Source organism: Urocitellus parryii, chromosome 7, assembly GCF_045843805.1.
Source record: "Urocitellus parryii isolate mUroPar1 chromosome 7, mUroPar1.hap1, whole genome shotgun sequence".
Classification (NCBI taxonomy): domain Eukaryota; kingdom Metazoa; phylum Chordata; class Mammalia; order Rodentia; family Sciuridae; genus Urocitellus; species Urocitellus parryii.
In genome coordinates this window covers 164,764,933-164,781,921 of record NC_135537.1, presented here as the reverse complement: position 1 = coordinate 164,781,921, position 16,989 = coordinate 164,764,933, and the positions used below count along the sequence as shown (strand labels likewise).

Here is a 16,989-nt window from a genome sequence, read left to right as displayed (position 1 = left end):
CCAGGTATGGTGGCATGTGCCTTTAACCCCAGCTACTCAGAGGCTGAAGCAGGAGGATCACCAGTTTGAGGCCAGCCTGGGCAGCCTAGCAAGACCCTGTCTCAAAAAATAAAAAGGGCTGGGATGTAGCTCGGTGATAGAATGTCCCTGGATTCAATCCCCAGTACCACAAAAAAAAAAAAAAAAAAAAAAAATCCCCGGTTTATACAGAGCCCAAGAATTATGTAGAAGATAAAGAATGTCTAGGGCTGGGGTTGTGGCTCAGTGGTATAGTGCTTGCCTAGCACGTGTGAGGCCCTGGGTTTGATCCTCAGCACTATATAGAAATAAATAAGTAAAATAAAGATATTGTGTCCAACTGAAAAATAAATATTTTTTAAAAAAGAATGTCTAATTTGGTATCAATAGTATCTGTTCAAGGGGCAGTTCTTTCCATCAAGGAGGTCATATGTTCCACTTGTAAATACTAATATTAGTAGTATAGTCCACATAATGAGGGGATCCTCTGTTCATGATGGATAGATTATTGGTGGGGACTTCTAAGAGAGACATTTGAGCTGGCCCTTGAAGGATAAGAAGAATTTTTCCAGGGCTGGAGCTGTAGCTCAGTGGCAAAGCGCTTGCCTAGCATGTATGAGGCACTGGGTTCCATCCTCAGCACCACATTAAAAAAATAAATAAAATAAAGGCATTCTGTCCCCACATTAAAAAAATAATAATAAAATAAAGGCATTCTGTCCATCTACACTATAAAAAATTTTAAAAAAGAAAAAAAGAATTTTTCCAAGTGGAAAAAAAGAGGAGGCAGCAATTGAGGCAAAGGTTCAAGAGGCATGAAATGCCCAGGAAACACAAAATTGTCCTGTGTCACTGAGAAATGGGCATATGGGAGATGTTGGAGAGAAAGAAGAGAAAATCAGGGTGTGAAGGGCCTTTTGAATGCAGTGCTTAGGAATTTGGACTTTACCCTGAGGGCAGTAATGACTAACAATTATATAGTGTTCAGAAAGTATTAACTAATCATCTGAGCAGTGGTATATATACCACTAAAAGGTCCTCATAGAAGAAACAGGCATGATGTACATAGCTTTCAGGGAACTTCTGCAGTAATGTAGCTGTATTAAAAGTAGGATAGAATAGGGATAAAAGAAGCTCTTTAAGAAGATATTTCAGGGCTGGGGCTGGGGCTGGGGCTCAGCGGTAGTGCGCTTGCCTGGCATGTGTGAGGCACTGGGTTCAATTCTCAGCACTACATATAAATAAATACATAACAACAAAAAAATATTAAAAAAAGAAGAAGATGATATTTCAAAATTAGAAGCAAGAAGACTTGGTAACCTGTTTGGTTTTGTTCTCCCTAAGTATTGAGCCAATTGCCTATAAGGGAATTTGTCCAAGTTATAAGTAATTTGTTTGAGAAAATCTAAAGGAAAGTTATTTAACTCTAATTTTCCCATTACTGTTTTTTTTTTTTTTTTTCTGATTTAATGGCCACATAAAGGATAGATGTGGTGGTTGTAGCCCTGCTCACTAATTAGTTTCTGAAGCATTGGTCAGGCATCTGTGTACAGTTTTTTTCTGGGTTTACTGAGGCAGGGCCTTGGCTCCGGTTTGATCAGTGATGTAAGTACTCAGGAGTACCACGTGGTGGCAATGGCGTTGCTGCAGATGTTGGCAACAAAGCAGTCTCGAGACAGCAGTAGAAACCTTTGTGAAACTGGAAATGCATTTTCTATCATAAAAACCTCCTGAAAACTATGAACTCAGTGTAGCAGGAAAAAGAAGATGGCTTGTTTTTAGTAGAGGGCAAACTAATTTTCAAGGATCAGAAGAAGAGGAAAGAAACAGAGGGTGGAACAGTCTGTGTTTACACTCTCCCAGCTTGCCAACAACCATCAATGTTCTTTCGAAAAGTGATGAAGAAGTGTATATTTTGGAAAACTCCTTATGTACCTAAATTCTTTGCTTATCAAATACCTTAGACTTCACAGATTGCTTCTTGAAATGGAGTAATAAACAACAGGAGCTTCATAAGCAAAGAGAATCCATTATCTTGAATTGAAAACAGTTAATTGTCCTTTAGGCTTTCTTAGGGCTCTTTTTATTAGATGCTTTTTTCTAACAGCACATTCTAAAATGTACTGCAGGTATCCTGTACCAATTTAGAATCCTGAGGGCCACATCCCCAAAATTAGGACAGGGCTTGGCTCAGTAGTTGTTGAATGAACTGAACAAATAGCTAAATTAAAGAATTTACCTTTTCATTAGAAACTAAAAAGTCAAAAGAATCCCAGAAAAGGAAAAGTCTCATAAGCTAATAATGTAGGCAGGATTATTGATAGTATTTTGTAAAATACCATAAGAAATATTCAACATTATATCAGTTTTTTAAAAAATCAAGATTTTTGTGGGGACTAATTTTAAAGTCTTATGAATTTCACAATACCAAAACTTAGAAGCAGCAGTGTGAAATGTTATCAGATTTGTGCTAATTTTAAATATCAATAGTGCTTAAGTACCTAAATTATTTTTTCACTTCCTACCTTTATTTTATTTTATATTTTTGCTTTTTGTGGTGCTAGGGATTATATCCAAGGCCTCACACATGGCTAGACAAATGTTCTACTATTGAGCTGTACCCCCCAGTGCTAATCAGCTACAAAAAGACATCACAATAAAGCAAGTCTATTTGTGAGAATTGGAGGGTTTTTTTTTTCCCCTTCTAACATCATTTTGAAATAATTTCAAGGACATTAATTTGCATAAATATGGTTGAAATAAAAGGTGTTCAGCCCGAACTTATAATTCCATACTAGGTGATTTCACTTCCCATGTTAAAGTTAATTGGTGTGACATATTTTTGTTTTATGGCAAGTTTTTCAAAATGTATAATTTTCTTGGTGTCCTTTCTTGTTTTTGCAGCAGAGGGATACCATGCAAGATAACCTGATAAAGCTCCAGCAGGAAATGGCTCAACTGGAAGCAGTGCTAGAACAGCATGGGAGCCAGTCTTCTGACAACTCCCCTTCCCTGGTAGCTGACTCTTGTGCCCCTGAGGACCTGCCAGATCTGGAACAAAACCTATCAGGTGAAGGTCTGTAATATCAGCCAAGTGCCAGTATCTTTATTTTTTTTTAATATTTATTTTTTAGTTGTAGTTGGACACAATACCTTTATTTTATTTATTTATTTATATGCGGTGCTGAGGTTAGAACCCAGGGCCTCACACGTGCTAGGCAAGCGTTCTACTGCTGAGCCACAACCCCAGTCCAAGTGCCAGTATCTTTTTTTTAATTATTATTATTTACTTATTTATTTAGTTTTAATTTGAAGTAGACACAATATCTTTATTTTATTTTTAATGTGGTGCTGAGGATTGAACCCAGAGCCTCAGGTATGCTAGGCAAGCGCTCTACCACTGAGCCACAAACCCAGCACCTGAGTGCCAGTATCTTTATTTATTTATTTATTTTGGTTTTCAGCGGACACAACATCTTTCTTTGTATATGGTGCTGAGGATCGAACCCGGGCTGCATGCATGCCAGGCGAGCGCGCTACCGCTTGAGCCACCTCCCCGAGTGCCAGTATCTTAAGCACTATCCTAAGCCTATCTCCTTCTGAAAAGTAGGCCTAATTCCAAAGCTTTATGACTTTTGCTCGTCTCCTGTTTACTGAGTCACTCTTAAGGATAATCTGGGAGCCTTGGTTCTAGTCCCTGTTCCAACTTATGTGCCATTTAGAGGGACCCAAGACATTTATTCATGTCCATGTCTGAGTACCTATAAGTACCTACAGGCTATGGAGAGCCTTTAGGAGACTGACAGTATAGTTCTTGCTCTTGGAAGCTGAGTGTAATTGTGGAAATTTGCAAAAGGTAACCCCATAATATCAGAAAGCTATTGGGGGCTCAGACAAACTCTTTATAGCACTTTGTCAGAATACAAAGACATAGTTAATGTGCTTTCTGATTTATAAGAAGAGACCTCTACTTCAGATAAGAGCAGGTTTTTGGTTTTGATATTGGGAATTGAGGCAAGTTTTTTTTTTTTTTTTTTTAGGCATCAAGCTTTTAAATAGGGACAAACATTGACACAGAGAAGAGAGACTTGTTAGGGGATCCACATAGGGATCTTGGTGTTTAAGGACAGGCAAGGGTGGTGAGCCCTCCCTTCACAGCTATTTCAGAGACCCCCTAGCTGACTTAGTGTTGAAGTCCTTTCTCCAGTATTCCTTTCCACAGTCCTACTAGGGGCCTGAAGGCTTTCTTTAGAGTCTTTCTAGGAATTCAACTCTATATAAAACAGTGTTCTTGGTCCACAAGTATGCCTTGCAGGATTTTTATGTTCAGAAAGAAACAGTAACTCATGCATGGAAGCTAGAAACTCTGTTGCTATGGCAGTGCTTCAAAATGTATTTTCTTAAATGCTTTCTTTGTAACTGCATCTTCATTTAATTCTCCTAGATAATGAAGCTCAGAGTCCCATTCCTAGTAGAGTTCTTTTCTTTAGGGTACTCTCACAGTCTTCATTCTGAACACAGACTGGACTTTCAGTTCTAATGCCCAAGATATGAAATGTTATTGTCTGGCTTTGAATATCTGTGTAAATATACTATCTTGTCTTTGGCATATATGTGTGTTCATCTTTTTTCTGAAGATCTGCAGATAAAAATGTTTCTTTGTGAAACAAAAATATTTCTTTGTGGCTTCATTTGGAAAACTTTTTTTTAATTTTTTTATTTTTTATAGTTGTAGACAAACAGATGCCTTTATTTAATTTATTTTTTTATGTGGTACTGAGGATCGAACCTAGTGCCTTACACATGCTAGGCATGAACTTTGCTACTGAGCCACAGCCCCAGCCCTGGAAAATATTTTGTGTATCTCCTTGCTATCAACTCATGAAAATTAAAAGAGAATATCAAGAAAAATTTAAAAAGAATTTCTAGGCTTCTTCCTTGAGAATTCTGAATTAGTTGGGTGAGCCTTTTCCTCAAGATGATATGGGTCTAACTGAAACTCAAATTTCGTAACCTGGGAAAAAGACTTGATTACCTTCTGCTGTACTCATGACTTTTAAGTAGATTTTTTATTTTAAAATAATTTTGGATAAGTTGCAGAAAAGTTGTAATGATAGTGCAGTGTTCCTGCATATTCCTTACCCAATTTTAGCTCCTCCCTAATATTAGCTTATATTCCCATTGTATTTTTTGTCAAGTAGTAGATTATTATCTCTGTGTGTGTGTGTGTGCGCGCGCTCATGTGGGTGTCTAGGAATTGAATCAATAGGTTTTCCACTGAGCTACATCCCCAACAATTTTTTTGTTTGTTTGTTTTATTTTGTTCCTTTTCCCCAGGGTCTCACATATACTAAACAAGTGCTCAACCATTGAACTACATCCTCAGCTTAACTCCCCAGCCTTTTTTATTTTTATTTTTTAAATTTTTTGTTTTGAGATAGTATCACACTAAATTGTCCAGGCTAACCCTGAACATGTAGTCCTCCTGCCTCAGCCTCTGAGTCACTTGGATTATAAGTGTGTGCCACCATGTCTAGCAAGATCTGGTTTATTTGTTGTTAGTACTAGGAATGGAACCCAGGGACCCTTTAGCACTGAGCCACATCCTCAGTTCTTTTATTTTTTGAGACAGGGTCTTGGCAGTTTGCTGAAGGTCTTTCTGAGTTGCTGAGGCTGGCCTCAAACTTTCAATCCTACTGCCTCAGCCTCCCAAGTTGCTGCAATTGTTGGCGTGTACCATCATGCTGGCCCAATAGTCTTTTTTTTTTTTTTCTTTTTTTTATTGGTTGTTCAAAACATTACATAGTTCTTGATATATCATATTTCACACTTTGATTCAAGTGGGTTATGAACTCCCATTTTTACCCTGTATACAGATTGCAGAATCACATCAGTTACACTTCCATTGATTTACATATTGACATACTCATGTCTGGTGTATTCTGCTGCCTTTCCTATCCTCTACTATCCCCCCTCCCCTCCCCTCCCCTCCCCTCCCCTCCCCTCTTCTCTCTCTACCCCCTCTACTGTAATTCATTTCTCCCCCTTGTATTATTTTTCCCTTTCCCCTCATTTCCTCTTGTATGTAATTTTGTATAACCCTGAGGGTCTCCTTCCATTTCCATGCAATTTCCCTTCTCTCTCCCTTTCCCTCCCACCTCTCATCCCTGTTTAATGTTTGTCTTCTTCTCATGCTCTTCTTCCCTACTCTGTTCTTAGTTACTCTCCTTATATCAAAGAAGACATTTGGCATTTGTTTTTTAGGGATTGGCTAGCTTCACTTAGCATAATCTGCTCTAATGCCATCCATTTCCCTCCAAATTCTATGATTTTGTCATTTTTTATAAACCAACCAGGGTTTTAACATCAATGTTCTCCTATTCAGCATAGGCCTTCCTACTGTTTACAAAGGGTTATTCCCAATAATATTTGAGTACTATTTTTTACCAGGTGCTTTTATTTACTTCCTGGATTTCCTATCATTCAAACCATAAATGTTAACATTTGTGAGAATATGACCCATTACAGTGCAAGATATGCCTGAACTTTTCTGTCCTACAATATATTTCATTCCTGGAAGCAACTGTTAAGAATTTCTAGGCTTCTTAGCCAGGCATGGTGGTGCCCGCCCGTAATCCCAGCGGCTTGGGAGGCAGAGACAGGAGGATCATATGAGTTCAAAGCAACTTAGTAAGACTCTATGTCTAAATACAATATTTAAAAAGGGCTGGAGATGTAGCTTAGTGTTTAAGTACCCCAGAGTTCAATCCCTAGCACCAAAAAGAAAAATTAAAAAAGAATTTCTAGGTTTCTTCCTTGAGAATTCTGAATTAGTTGGGTGGATTGGTTAGGTACTTTTTTTTTAAAGTTTGTTTTGTTTTGTTGGTAACAAAGATTGAACATAGAGGTGCTTAACCACTGAGCCACATCCCCTGCCCTTTTTATTTTTGAGACAAGGTTTCACTGAGTTACTGAGGCTGGCTTTGAACTTGCATGTAACACCATGCCCGGATGGGTTAGTTACTTTTTAAAGCCAAATTTCATTATGGGCTGTATGTTTTCTATTTTACTATTTATTTTTAATATTTTTAGTTGTAGATGGACATGATACCTTTATTTTATCTATTTATTTATTTATTTTTATGTGATGCTGAGAATTGAACCCAGATTGAACTCCCACATGCTAGGCAAGCTCTCAATAAGTTACTGAGCCTCACTATCTCAAATCAGAAAATTATTCTCAATAAGTTACTTGTAGGGGCTCAGAGGTAGAGTGCTCGCCTAGCATGCGTGAGGCACTGGATTCAATCCTCAGAACCACATAAAATAAAATATATTTAAAATAATAATAATGTTACTTGTACAATGCTTAGTACAAAGTGGACAGTCAATAAATTTATTAAATGTTTGATCCAGCCCAAATTCCCTACCCATAAAGAATGTAACATATTAAGATCCCAGATGAGAGAATGATTTAAGGGAGTTTCAGAGCCAGGCCTATAATTCCAGCTGCTCAGGAGGTTGAGACAGAAGGATCTCAACTTACTTGATAATTTACTAAGACCCTGTCTCGAAATTAAAAAAAAATTAAAAGGGTCCAGGCATGTTGGCACACACCTATAATCTCAGTAACTCCGCAAGACCTTCAGCAATTTAGTGAAACCCTTAACAACTTTGCCAGCTGTCTCAAAATAAAAACAGGACTGGGGATGTTACTCAGTGGTGAAGTGTGCCTGGGTTTAATCCCCAGTACCACAAAAAAAGGGGTTGAAATTTCTACACAATCTTGGAACCTGACCTCTGGATCCATACATTTATACTTAAAGTTAACAAATAGTTCATGATATCACAAGGTGTGGATTTGGCATACTGTTCAGGGAATGAAATAGAATTAAGGAAAAAGGAGAGCAGAAAAGTTTTGCTTTTCAAAACTTTTTTTTGTTTGTTTTTTAGACTGTTAAGTTATTGACTCCTGACTCTGGTTAGCTTAAGGTAAATGTTTTGGTGATTTATTTTGTTTTGTTTTGTTTTGGCAATGCTGTGGGTTGAATCCAGGACCTGGTGCATGCTACACTGAACTAAATCCCTTTTTATATTTCTTTTAAGACAGGGTTCCACTAAATGTCTATGGCTGGCCTCAAACTTGCAATCCTCATACCTCAGACTCCTTTGTTGCCTGGATTAAAGATTTGTGCCACTGCACTTGGTTCCAAGTGGCTTTTTAGTAGCTGTGTTTATATGTGAAGCTTCCCCTTTCCTTCCTTTCCTTTTTTTTCCCTTTCTTTTTCACCTTCACAATGGTTTGATTCTTTAGAAGCTGCACAATTTCCTTTATCAATTATCACTCTGTATTGGAAAGATAAATGACACCTATATTTATGGTTAGTTTATGGTTAGGACCTACTTATTTTCAGCAGCTGGTGGCTTTACGCAGAGTTCTTGTGTTCCTAGAAACTTACAGTTCCAGAAAAGATGAGCATAAAAGAAACTATGAATAATGCATTTGAAGATTAACTCAGAAAATCAATGATTATCCCCCCTAGCAGTGTCTTTAAAAAGCAGTTTAATTAATAAAACCTTTTGTTTAAATTTTTTTTGCCTCTATTTATGAATTTTAGCTTTTCTATTTAAAAGCTCAACATTAATTACAATGATCAGTGACTTTTTAAAGGATAAACATTTTATTTTTTTTGAACTGGGGATTGAATCCAGAGGCACTGTACCACTGAGCTACCTCCCCAGCCCTTTTTTATTTTTTATTTTGAGACAGGGTTTCACTAAGTTGGTTAGGGCTTCTCTAAGCTGCTGAGGCTGGCCTTAAGCTTGCAATCCTCCTGCCTCAGCCTCTTGAGTCACTAGGATTACAGGTGTGCATCACCACTCTTCTCTTTAAATAGTTACGCCTTTAAGCCACAACAATATATCTGGAGGAGTTAATAAGTAAAATGTACTAAAATGCCAGAACTTTGCCTTAGGTCTGTTATGTTTTTTCCCTTCTATGCCATTTTATTAGTTCCTTATGTCACTTCAAGGTTCCTTATCCACTAGTACCTTTTTGTTTGTTTTATTGGTTTTTTCTTGGGGGGGGGTAGTATTTTTTTGTACTGAGGATTGCAGCCAGGGACACTCTACCACTGAGCTACATCCTCAGCCCTTTTTTAATTTTGTGATAGAGTCTCTCACTAAGTTAGTTGCCCAGGCAGCCTCAGACTTTCAGTCCTCCTGCTTCAGCCTCCTGGGTTGCTGGGATTATAGGCATGCTCCACTGTACCCAGCTAGCATCTTGTGTTGTATATTTATGTGTTTATTTTTTCAGCTTGTTTGTTTGAGGAGTTGGTTTTTGTTCTGTTGTTTTAGTAAATGAAAATGTGAAGCAAAATGTGACCTGCTTCTTCTTACTTATCTTCATCTGACTCCTCCAACACATGCAAAAAAGCTGAAACCCCCATCTCACACAGACTTGATGTACAGGCATTGGGGAAGGAAAAGGAAATGTGCTTTGCGCTTTCTCGTGCTTTTTATGTCCTGAGGGGTTTGGGTATAATTTAGTTTGCTGCAGAGATAAAAATACACGTATTCCTATTTTCTGATCATTTAGGTCCAAAAAATAGAAATACATGTTTTTTCTAGCCTTGACTCAGCTGAGTGTTTTTAGTTATTGAATTGTATTCTTTTTCGTTATCATTTTTATTTACTCATTTGTTCAATCAAACAGGGTGTCGTTGCCAGTCACAGTGGTGCATGCCTGTAATTCCAGCAGCAGCTCCAGAGGCTGAGGCAGGAAGATTAGGAGTTCAAAGGCAGCCTCAGTAACATAGCAAGGCCTAACCAACATAGTGAGACCCTGTCTCGAAATAAAGAATAGGGCTGGGGGTATAGCTCAGTTGGTAGAGTGCTTGCCTCACATTCACAAGGCCCTGGGTTCAATCCCTAGCACCACAGAAAAATAAAGTAAAATAACAAATAAAAAAGGGCTGGGATTGTGGCTGAGTGGTTAAGTTCCCCTGGGTTCAATCTCTGGTACCAAAAGAAAAGAAACAGAGTCGAGTAATTAGGATTACAGACTTGACCACCATATCTGACTTCATTTTTATTTTTTAATTATTTAGTTCCATTTGGTGCTAACACCTGTCTTGTATCACTTATACCTGTAAAATTCTGTCCAATATTTAAGAACAAATTGGAGCAGGGCGAGGTGGCACTCAACTTGTAATTCTACTGACTTGAGAAACTTGAGGCAAGAGGGTTGCAAGTTCAAGGCCATCTTGGGCAATTTAGAGAGTCTGTCTCAAAATAAAAATTAAAAGAGCTGAGGATGTAGCTCAATAGTAGAGTGCCCTGGTTTTCATCTGCCAACCTGGAGTAGACAATACATCCAATTTGATATTCACAGATTGCTGCTTTTACTTTTTTTTTTTTTTTTTAATTGCAGTACTGAGAATTGAATCCCGAGATGCTCTACCACTAAGCTACCTTCCCAGCCCTTTTTATTTTTATTTTTTTTGGTACTAGGAATTGAACCAGAGGTCAATTCCCACTGAGCCTCATTCCTAGCCCTTTTTTTGTATTTTATTTAGAGACAGGGTCTCACTGAGTTGCTTAAGGCCTTGTAATTTACTGAGACTGGCTTTGAACACGTGATCCTGCCTCAACCTCCCAAGCAACTGGGATTACAGGAGTGTGCCACTGTGCCCAGATCCTTTTTATTTTTTGAGACAATCTCAGTAAATTGCCTGGGTTGGCCTCAAATTTACAAGCTTCCTGAATTGCTGGAATTTCTGAACCACCACACCTAGTGCAGATCACTGCTTTTAAAAAATAAATATCCTGCTGGATGTGGTGTGTGTACCTGTAATCCCAGCACCTTGGGAGGCTAAAGAAGGAGGATTGCAAGTTCAAGGCCAGCCTCAGCAACTTTGGCTCTAAGCAACTTAGTGAGACCCTATCTCAAAATAAAAAAAGGGCTGAGGATGTGTGGCTCAGTGATTAAGTGCCCCTGGGTTCGATCCCTGGTACCAAAAAAAAATTTTTTTTAAATATATATCCTCTGGCTGGTGTTGTGCCTCAGTGGTAGAATGCTTGCCTTAGCATGCATGAGGTATTGGGTTCGATCCTCAGCACCACATAAAAATAAAATATTGTGTCCACCTAAAACTAGGGAATAAAATATTTTTTAAAAAATATTTTTTTAATATTTCTATATATACACACACATACATATATATATATATAAAACCTAAATTATACCCACCAGGACAAAGAATTAAAGTAGATTTCTTTGTTTTCTCGTTCCATTTAAACAGTGTTAACGTCACAGAAAAGTAATGAATATCCTGTAAGTCTGAATCCTAAAAAGCTTTCTCCTGACAAGTTCTGGATATCTCCAAATAGATCCATTAGTAAAAACAAAGAATTGGAAATAAAAAGGTAAGAAATGTCAAGTTGTGGTCTTGAAGTAACATATGTATGCACTGCACTCTTATTGTTAATTTTCCCCCTACTCTGCAGGTTTTTCCTTTTTCTTTTCTTGTAGAAAGGCATTTATAACCTCTCATTGCTCTTTAACACTTCCTTTATTTAACTGTATATAGGCTTTTAGGACCTATACAATGCATAAGCTACACATGAGAATTGTACAGTTATTTGAAGGTCAGAATATACTATGGTAGAACTAAAACCTAGACTGGTCTGGTGGCACATCTGTAATCTCGCTATTTGGGAGGCTAAGGCAGAAAGATTACAAGTTTGAGGTCAGTCTGGACAATTTAGCAAGACCCTGTCTCAAAATAAAAAAGGCTGGGGATATTGCTTTGTGATTGGAGCACCCTGTGTTCAATGCCTAGCACTACAAAATCAAAAAATTAAATTAAGTAGAACTAAAACCTGAGCAAGCCTTCAGGATGATGGTAGACTTCCCCAAGACATCCCTTTCTCTGATTGAAATGTTTGCCTTTCTAGAAAAAAATTGCCTGTTGATTTACCTCAGGAAATATTTAGAGTATTATTAAAGGATGTATGTTCAAAACATTGTTTATATATGACTGTATAGCACTTTATATTTTAAAAAATACTCAAGCCATTAGGGTCACATATCTCACCACTCCAGAAAGTATAAAGAATTCATATTTATTAAATCCCTACTGTGTGACTTCCTGTATATGTTTCTTACTTAACTTTGGGAATGGTGCTAGGTTGTCAATAATCTAACCACATCCTATTTTCTAAGCCCTTTGGGCTTAACTGAGGTCCTGGGAATTAAACTTAGTAGTGTTTTACCACTGAGGTACATCCCCAGTCTTTTGTTTTGTTTTGAAGCCTGGTCTCACTAAGTTGCCGAGGGCCTCACCAAGTTGCCTCAAACTTGCAGTCTTCCTGCCTCAGCCTTCTGCGTTGTTAGGATTATAGGCATGCACAATCACTCCTGGCTTCTAACCAAGGATATATTTTTGAAGCTAGTGATTGTGATGGATAATGAAAAGATCTGGTTTCTGTAGGCATGAAAGCCATGTTTAGGAGTAATGTCCACATTGTCCTGCTTTAACCATTTGAGCTAACTGTCCACTTAATATTCAGATTAAATAGAGACTTTTATCATAGACCCTACACATAATTGAACTTCCTCCCTCTACTAGACAACTAGCAATTCAGTTATTGCTCATCTTCTGTCCACAGGGTTTGACTTTAATGCCTAACTCATAGTAAGAAGCCAGTAATTAAATGTTCAAGTAATTAATGTCTGAGCTCTTTAAACCTATTGATAATTATTTTTTCAAAGTCCTAAACACCTGAAAGAGTAGAGGAACTGCTTATGGTTGCATATTCTAACAATATTTAATGGTTGGCTTTTTTCTTTTTTTGGGGGGGTGGGGGGGGACAATGCTGAGATTGAACCCAGAGCCTCATACATGTTAGACAAGCTCTCTACCACAGAGCTACATCCCTGTCCATTATAAATGACTTTTGTTTTTGGACATTGAAAAGGCAAGGCATAAGGATGATTCTGTAAATTCTGCCCAAAGTAGGTAGAAAGAATAAGTATACAGATGTCAACATTAATCAAATTTCTATCTTCGTAAAAGGTCTGATTCTAATATATTCGTGTGGACTCAAGTAGAATACTATATAGAATTTGAGTGAGTGGTGGTGTATAATTTGGTAAAAATTACTGATGTGCTTTTCAACAGCTAGGAGATATATTGCCTTAGAGTAACCCCTCAGAGGAGATGTCATATGTCAGCCATGGCATGTTGGCAGGCAGCATGAATCCAGACTTCTAGGAGGTCATGGGAGCTTTTTTACTAGTCATTCCTTATTTCTCTGACAGTGAACTGTTTCACTTCTGCTTTAGCTGCCTGGGAATTATGATCAGTCCTTTCAGAGTTGGTGGTGATGGTTTTCTTCTTTCATCTGTCTTTCCAGGTCTTCTCCCACTTCTAAAGCCCAGTTGGTAGATAATAGGTGGTCTGCTCATAGTCACACTACGAGTCTTCAAAACAGAAACTGTCCCTCTCAAGAGGATCTCATTAAGATTGTTGATGTGGAAGAGCAAGAACTGAAAAAGTCTGAGCCACCTGATTTAATGGAACAGTCTTACTTGCCAAGGCAAGATCTAGGTAATATTTCAGATATTCTAATAGGAAAAACACTTTTTATTTTATTTTAATCCTATATAAAGGTATTCTGGTTAATCACGAATATAGTCATAAGCCAGGCACAGTGGTACAACTTCAGATATACTAACCTATCATGGATACTTCTGTTATACTGAAGCCTAATTTTGAAAAATAGCTTGAGTTAACACTTGAATTACTCCAAGTTTACTTGAAAATTATTGTATTTTTTGGGGGGCTGGGGATGTGGCTCAAGCGGTAGTGCGCTCGCCTTGCATGTGTGCGACCCGGGTTCGATCCTCAGCACCACATACCAACAAAGATGTTGTGTCCGCCGAGAACTAAAAAATAAATATTAAAAATTCTCTCTCTCTCTCTCTCTCTCTCTCTCTCTCCTCTCTCACTCTCTCTTTAAAAAAAAAATTATTGTATTTTTTTAATCTGTTTATATTGGTTTAAGTAACAGTTTTAAGAATGAAGGAGTCAAGTATACTCTAAATATTTTACTTCAACTATTAGATAAAAGTTCTAAGGCCCTAGAGTAAAGTTTTACACCTGTTCTTTATTGAAAAGAAAATGGAATCCCAATGCAACCTCTTATTTATGAATTAATGAATACAAATAACCATATATTTATACTTTATAAATCTCTTTTAATGGATAGTATCTTGGATGGCTTTTAAATCAAAGTTTTAATCAGTAATGAAAGTTTTTAATTAATCCTCAAAAACACATTATCATCAAAGGCTGTACGTGGCATCAAATGTGGCATTTGGCCAGGTTCATTAGGGTCAATTTTAAGAATCTCAGACCTTTTATTTATCTACTTACTTTCTGACAGAATGACACTTTTTGAAATGTTTCAAGGATGGTGTCTACTGTTTCTAATTTGGTAGTGCTTTCTGTTGATTTATTAAATAGAAAATGTAATGGTATCATTGTAAGTGCAAGAAGGAAAATGGAGTCTTTCTCATATTTTTAACCTCCTTCTCCTTCCTTATAAAAGTACTGTATGTTCATTGTCCACAATTTGGACAATATAGGAAATAAAAAATGAGGGATATTAAAATTACCTGTGTTCCTATCCATTAACAATGAAACATTGCTTTTTTTTTTTTCCAGTTACTTTACGTAAAATTTTAATTTTAAAATACAGTCAAGAGCTGGGGATATAGTTGGTATATTCCCCATTGGTAGATGCTTGCCTTGCGTGCACAAGGCCCTGAATTCAATCCCCAGGACCACAAAATAAGTAAAGAAAAAAAAGCCAGGTACAGCCATATAGGCCTACAGTTCCAACTACTTGGGGGATCACTTGAGCCCATGAGTTTGAGGTCAGCCTGAGCAACGTACTAAGACCTCGTCTCAATCAAAAAAAAATAATAAAATAGAGTCAAGATAAATAATATCTTTGCTATCATCTTTAATATATTAGAAACATTTCTTCATTTTATTGAACATCAGCATTTGTATTCAAAGTGTAATAAGGGAAGAGTAACTCCTTTGAAATAAATGTATCACAATTTATTTAATCTCATATTGGACATGAGATCATTTCTAAAATTAAACTATTATATAAACAGTGTTGCAGTGAACATCCCTATGACTAAACCTTTGCATATATCTCTTATTTCCTTAGGATGCATTTCTAAAATTAGAATTGTTGACTGAAAGTGTGAACACATGTTAAAACTTTTGCTACATAATGACATATTGTTAAGCCACTGCACTTCCACCAACAATGTATCTGTGTATATTGTACCTGTTTCTGCTCTTAACCTAACTTCACCTTTAATTCTTAGCCAACACTGAAATCTTGTAATTCAAGATTCATTGTCTTATAAATTAAATTTCTCTGGTTCCTTTCAGAGGGAACCCCTTACCTGGAATCTGGAATCAGCCTCTTCTCTAAGGACCCTGATTCTGATCCCCCTAAAGACAAAGCCCCAGAGGCAGTTCATGTTTGCAATGTACCAGCTTCATCCTCTGCATTGAAATTATCCCAGTTTCAAGTTGGACAATCTGCCAACAGTCCAGCTGTTGCTCACACTACTTGTACTGCTGGGTATAACGCACGGGAAGAAAGTATGAGCAGGGAGAAGCCAGAATTCACATCTCCAACAGAAAGGACCAAGCAGAGAATATCCATGGTGGTATCTGGCTTGACCCCCAAAGAACTTGTGAGTGTATCTATATGTATCTCTGTAATGACTAAAATTTAACAACATGCTACAAATAGTTTTACATAGTTTAAATAGTTATGTATAGTTTTATATAGATACTAGCAATGAATAACCTATAGGAAGAAATTTATGCAATAAGCAGAATTATATGTGATTTAATTTTCACTCCCAATTTCTGAAAATTTGCATCTAGATAAAGTTCAGGTATGGGATTTCTCATATATTTACTTGTGAAAAAGAATTATTAAATATTAGCAGAAAAGGCATGCTTTTGAATATGATATAAAACTTTAGAATTAAAATTTTCTTTTTACTTAATAATTCAAGTAGGTATGGCTCTGCTCTCTGAGAGGCATTCTTTGTTTTTCCCCCCTCAGTTTGAACTTACTAACATGTTTCTGCTTAACAATGGTGTTTTTTCAGTGTGTGTTTGTCTTTATCCTGGCTTCTAAGACAGCTATTCAGTACCCTGCCCTGTCATTTCTGCCCTATAACAACCTTTGCTATTAGAATTTTGGCATCTCCTTGGACCCCTTGTGCCAGAAATGGGAATTGTTTCACATTGTAGAAAATACCCACTAACATATTAAGACCCTTGAAATCGGGCTGGGAATGTGGCTCAGGTGGTAGCGCGCTCGTCTGGCATGCGTGCGGCCCGGGTTCAATCCTCAGCACCACATACCAACAAAGATGTTGTGTCCGCCAAGAACTAAAAAAAATAAATAAATAAATATTAAAAAATTCTCTCTCTCTCTCTCTCTCTCTCTCTCTCTCTCTCTCTCTCTCTCTCCTCTCTCTCTCCTCTCTCTCTCTCTCTCCTCTCTCACTCTCTCTTTAAAAAAAAAAAAAAAAGACCCTTGAAATCTTGTTTGTTCTTAATTAGGCTTCTTGTAGATTTTAGGCATCCTGGGAAATTTACTTTACCTGTAATTGGCATTGGTATTACTTCATAATAAAATAATGAGTGAATTTCTTTAAGATAAGACTGGTGTGATAGTACATGATTCTAATCCCAACAACTCAGGAGGCTGAGGCAGGAGAATTGTGAGTTCAAAGCCAGCCTAGCAATTTAGCAAAGCCCTAAGCAACTTAGCAAGACCCTGTCCCAAAATAAAATTTTTTTTAAAAAGCTGGGGATGTGGCTTAGTGGATTCAATCCCCAGTTCCAAAAAAAGAAG

At 37.3% G+C, this 16,989-nt stretch overlaps 1 protein-coding gene across 24 annotated transcripts in view; it reads left to right on the top strand.

The window, feature by feature from the left end:
• The window catches only part of Brca1 (BRCA1 DNA repair associated), a 65,747-nt gene that overhangs the window by 32,218 nt on the left and 16,540 nt on the right, over nucleotides 1–16,989 (top strand). For 17 of the 24 annotated variants that reach the window (XM_077801112.1, XM_077801106.1, XM_077801123.1 and 14 more), the window contains 4 exons: nucleotides 2,923–3,094; nucleotides 11,322–11,445; nucleotides 13,438–13,631; nucleotides 15,498–15,808. In XM_077801112.1, coding sequence (XP_077657238.1) covers nucleotides 2,923–3,094; nucleotides 11,322–11,445; nucleotides 13,438–13,631; nucleotides 15,498–15,808 — 801 coding nt within the window. The remainder of the gene's footprint in view (nucleotides 1–2,922; nucleotides 3,095–11,321; nucleotides 11,446–13,437; nucleotides 13,632–15,497; nucleotides 15,809–16,989) is intronic. The other 7 variants (XM_077801107.1, XM_077801111.1, XM_077801117.1 and 4 more) reach the window with 1 other exon arrangement.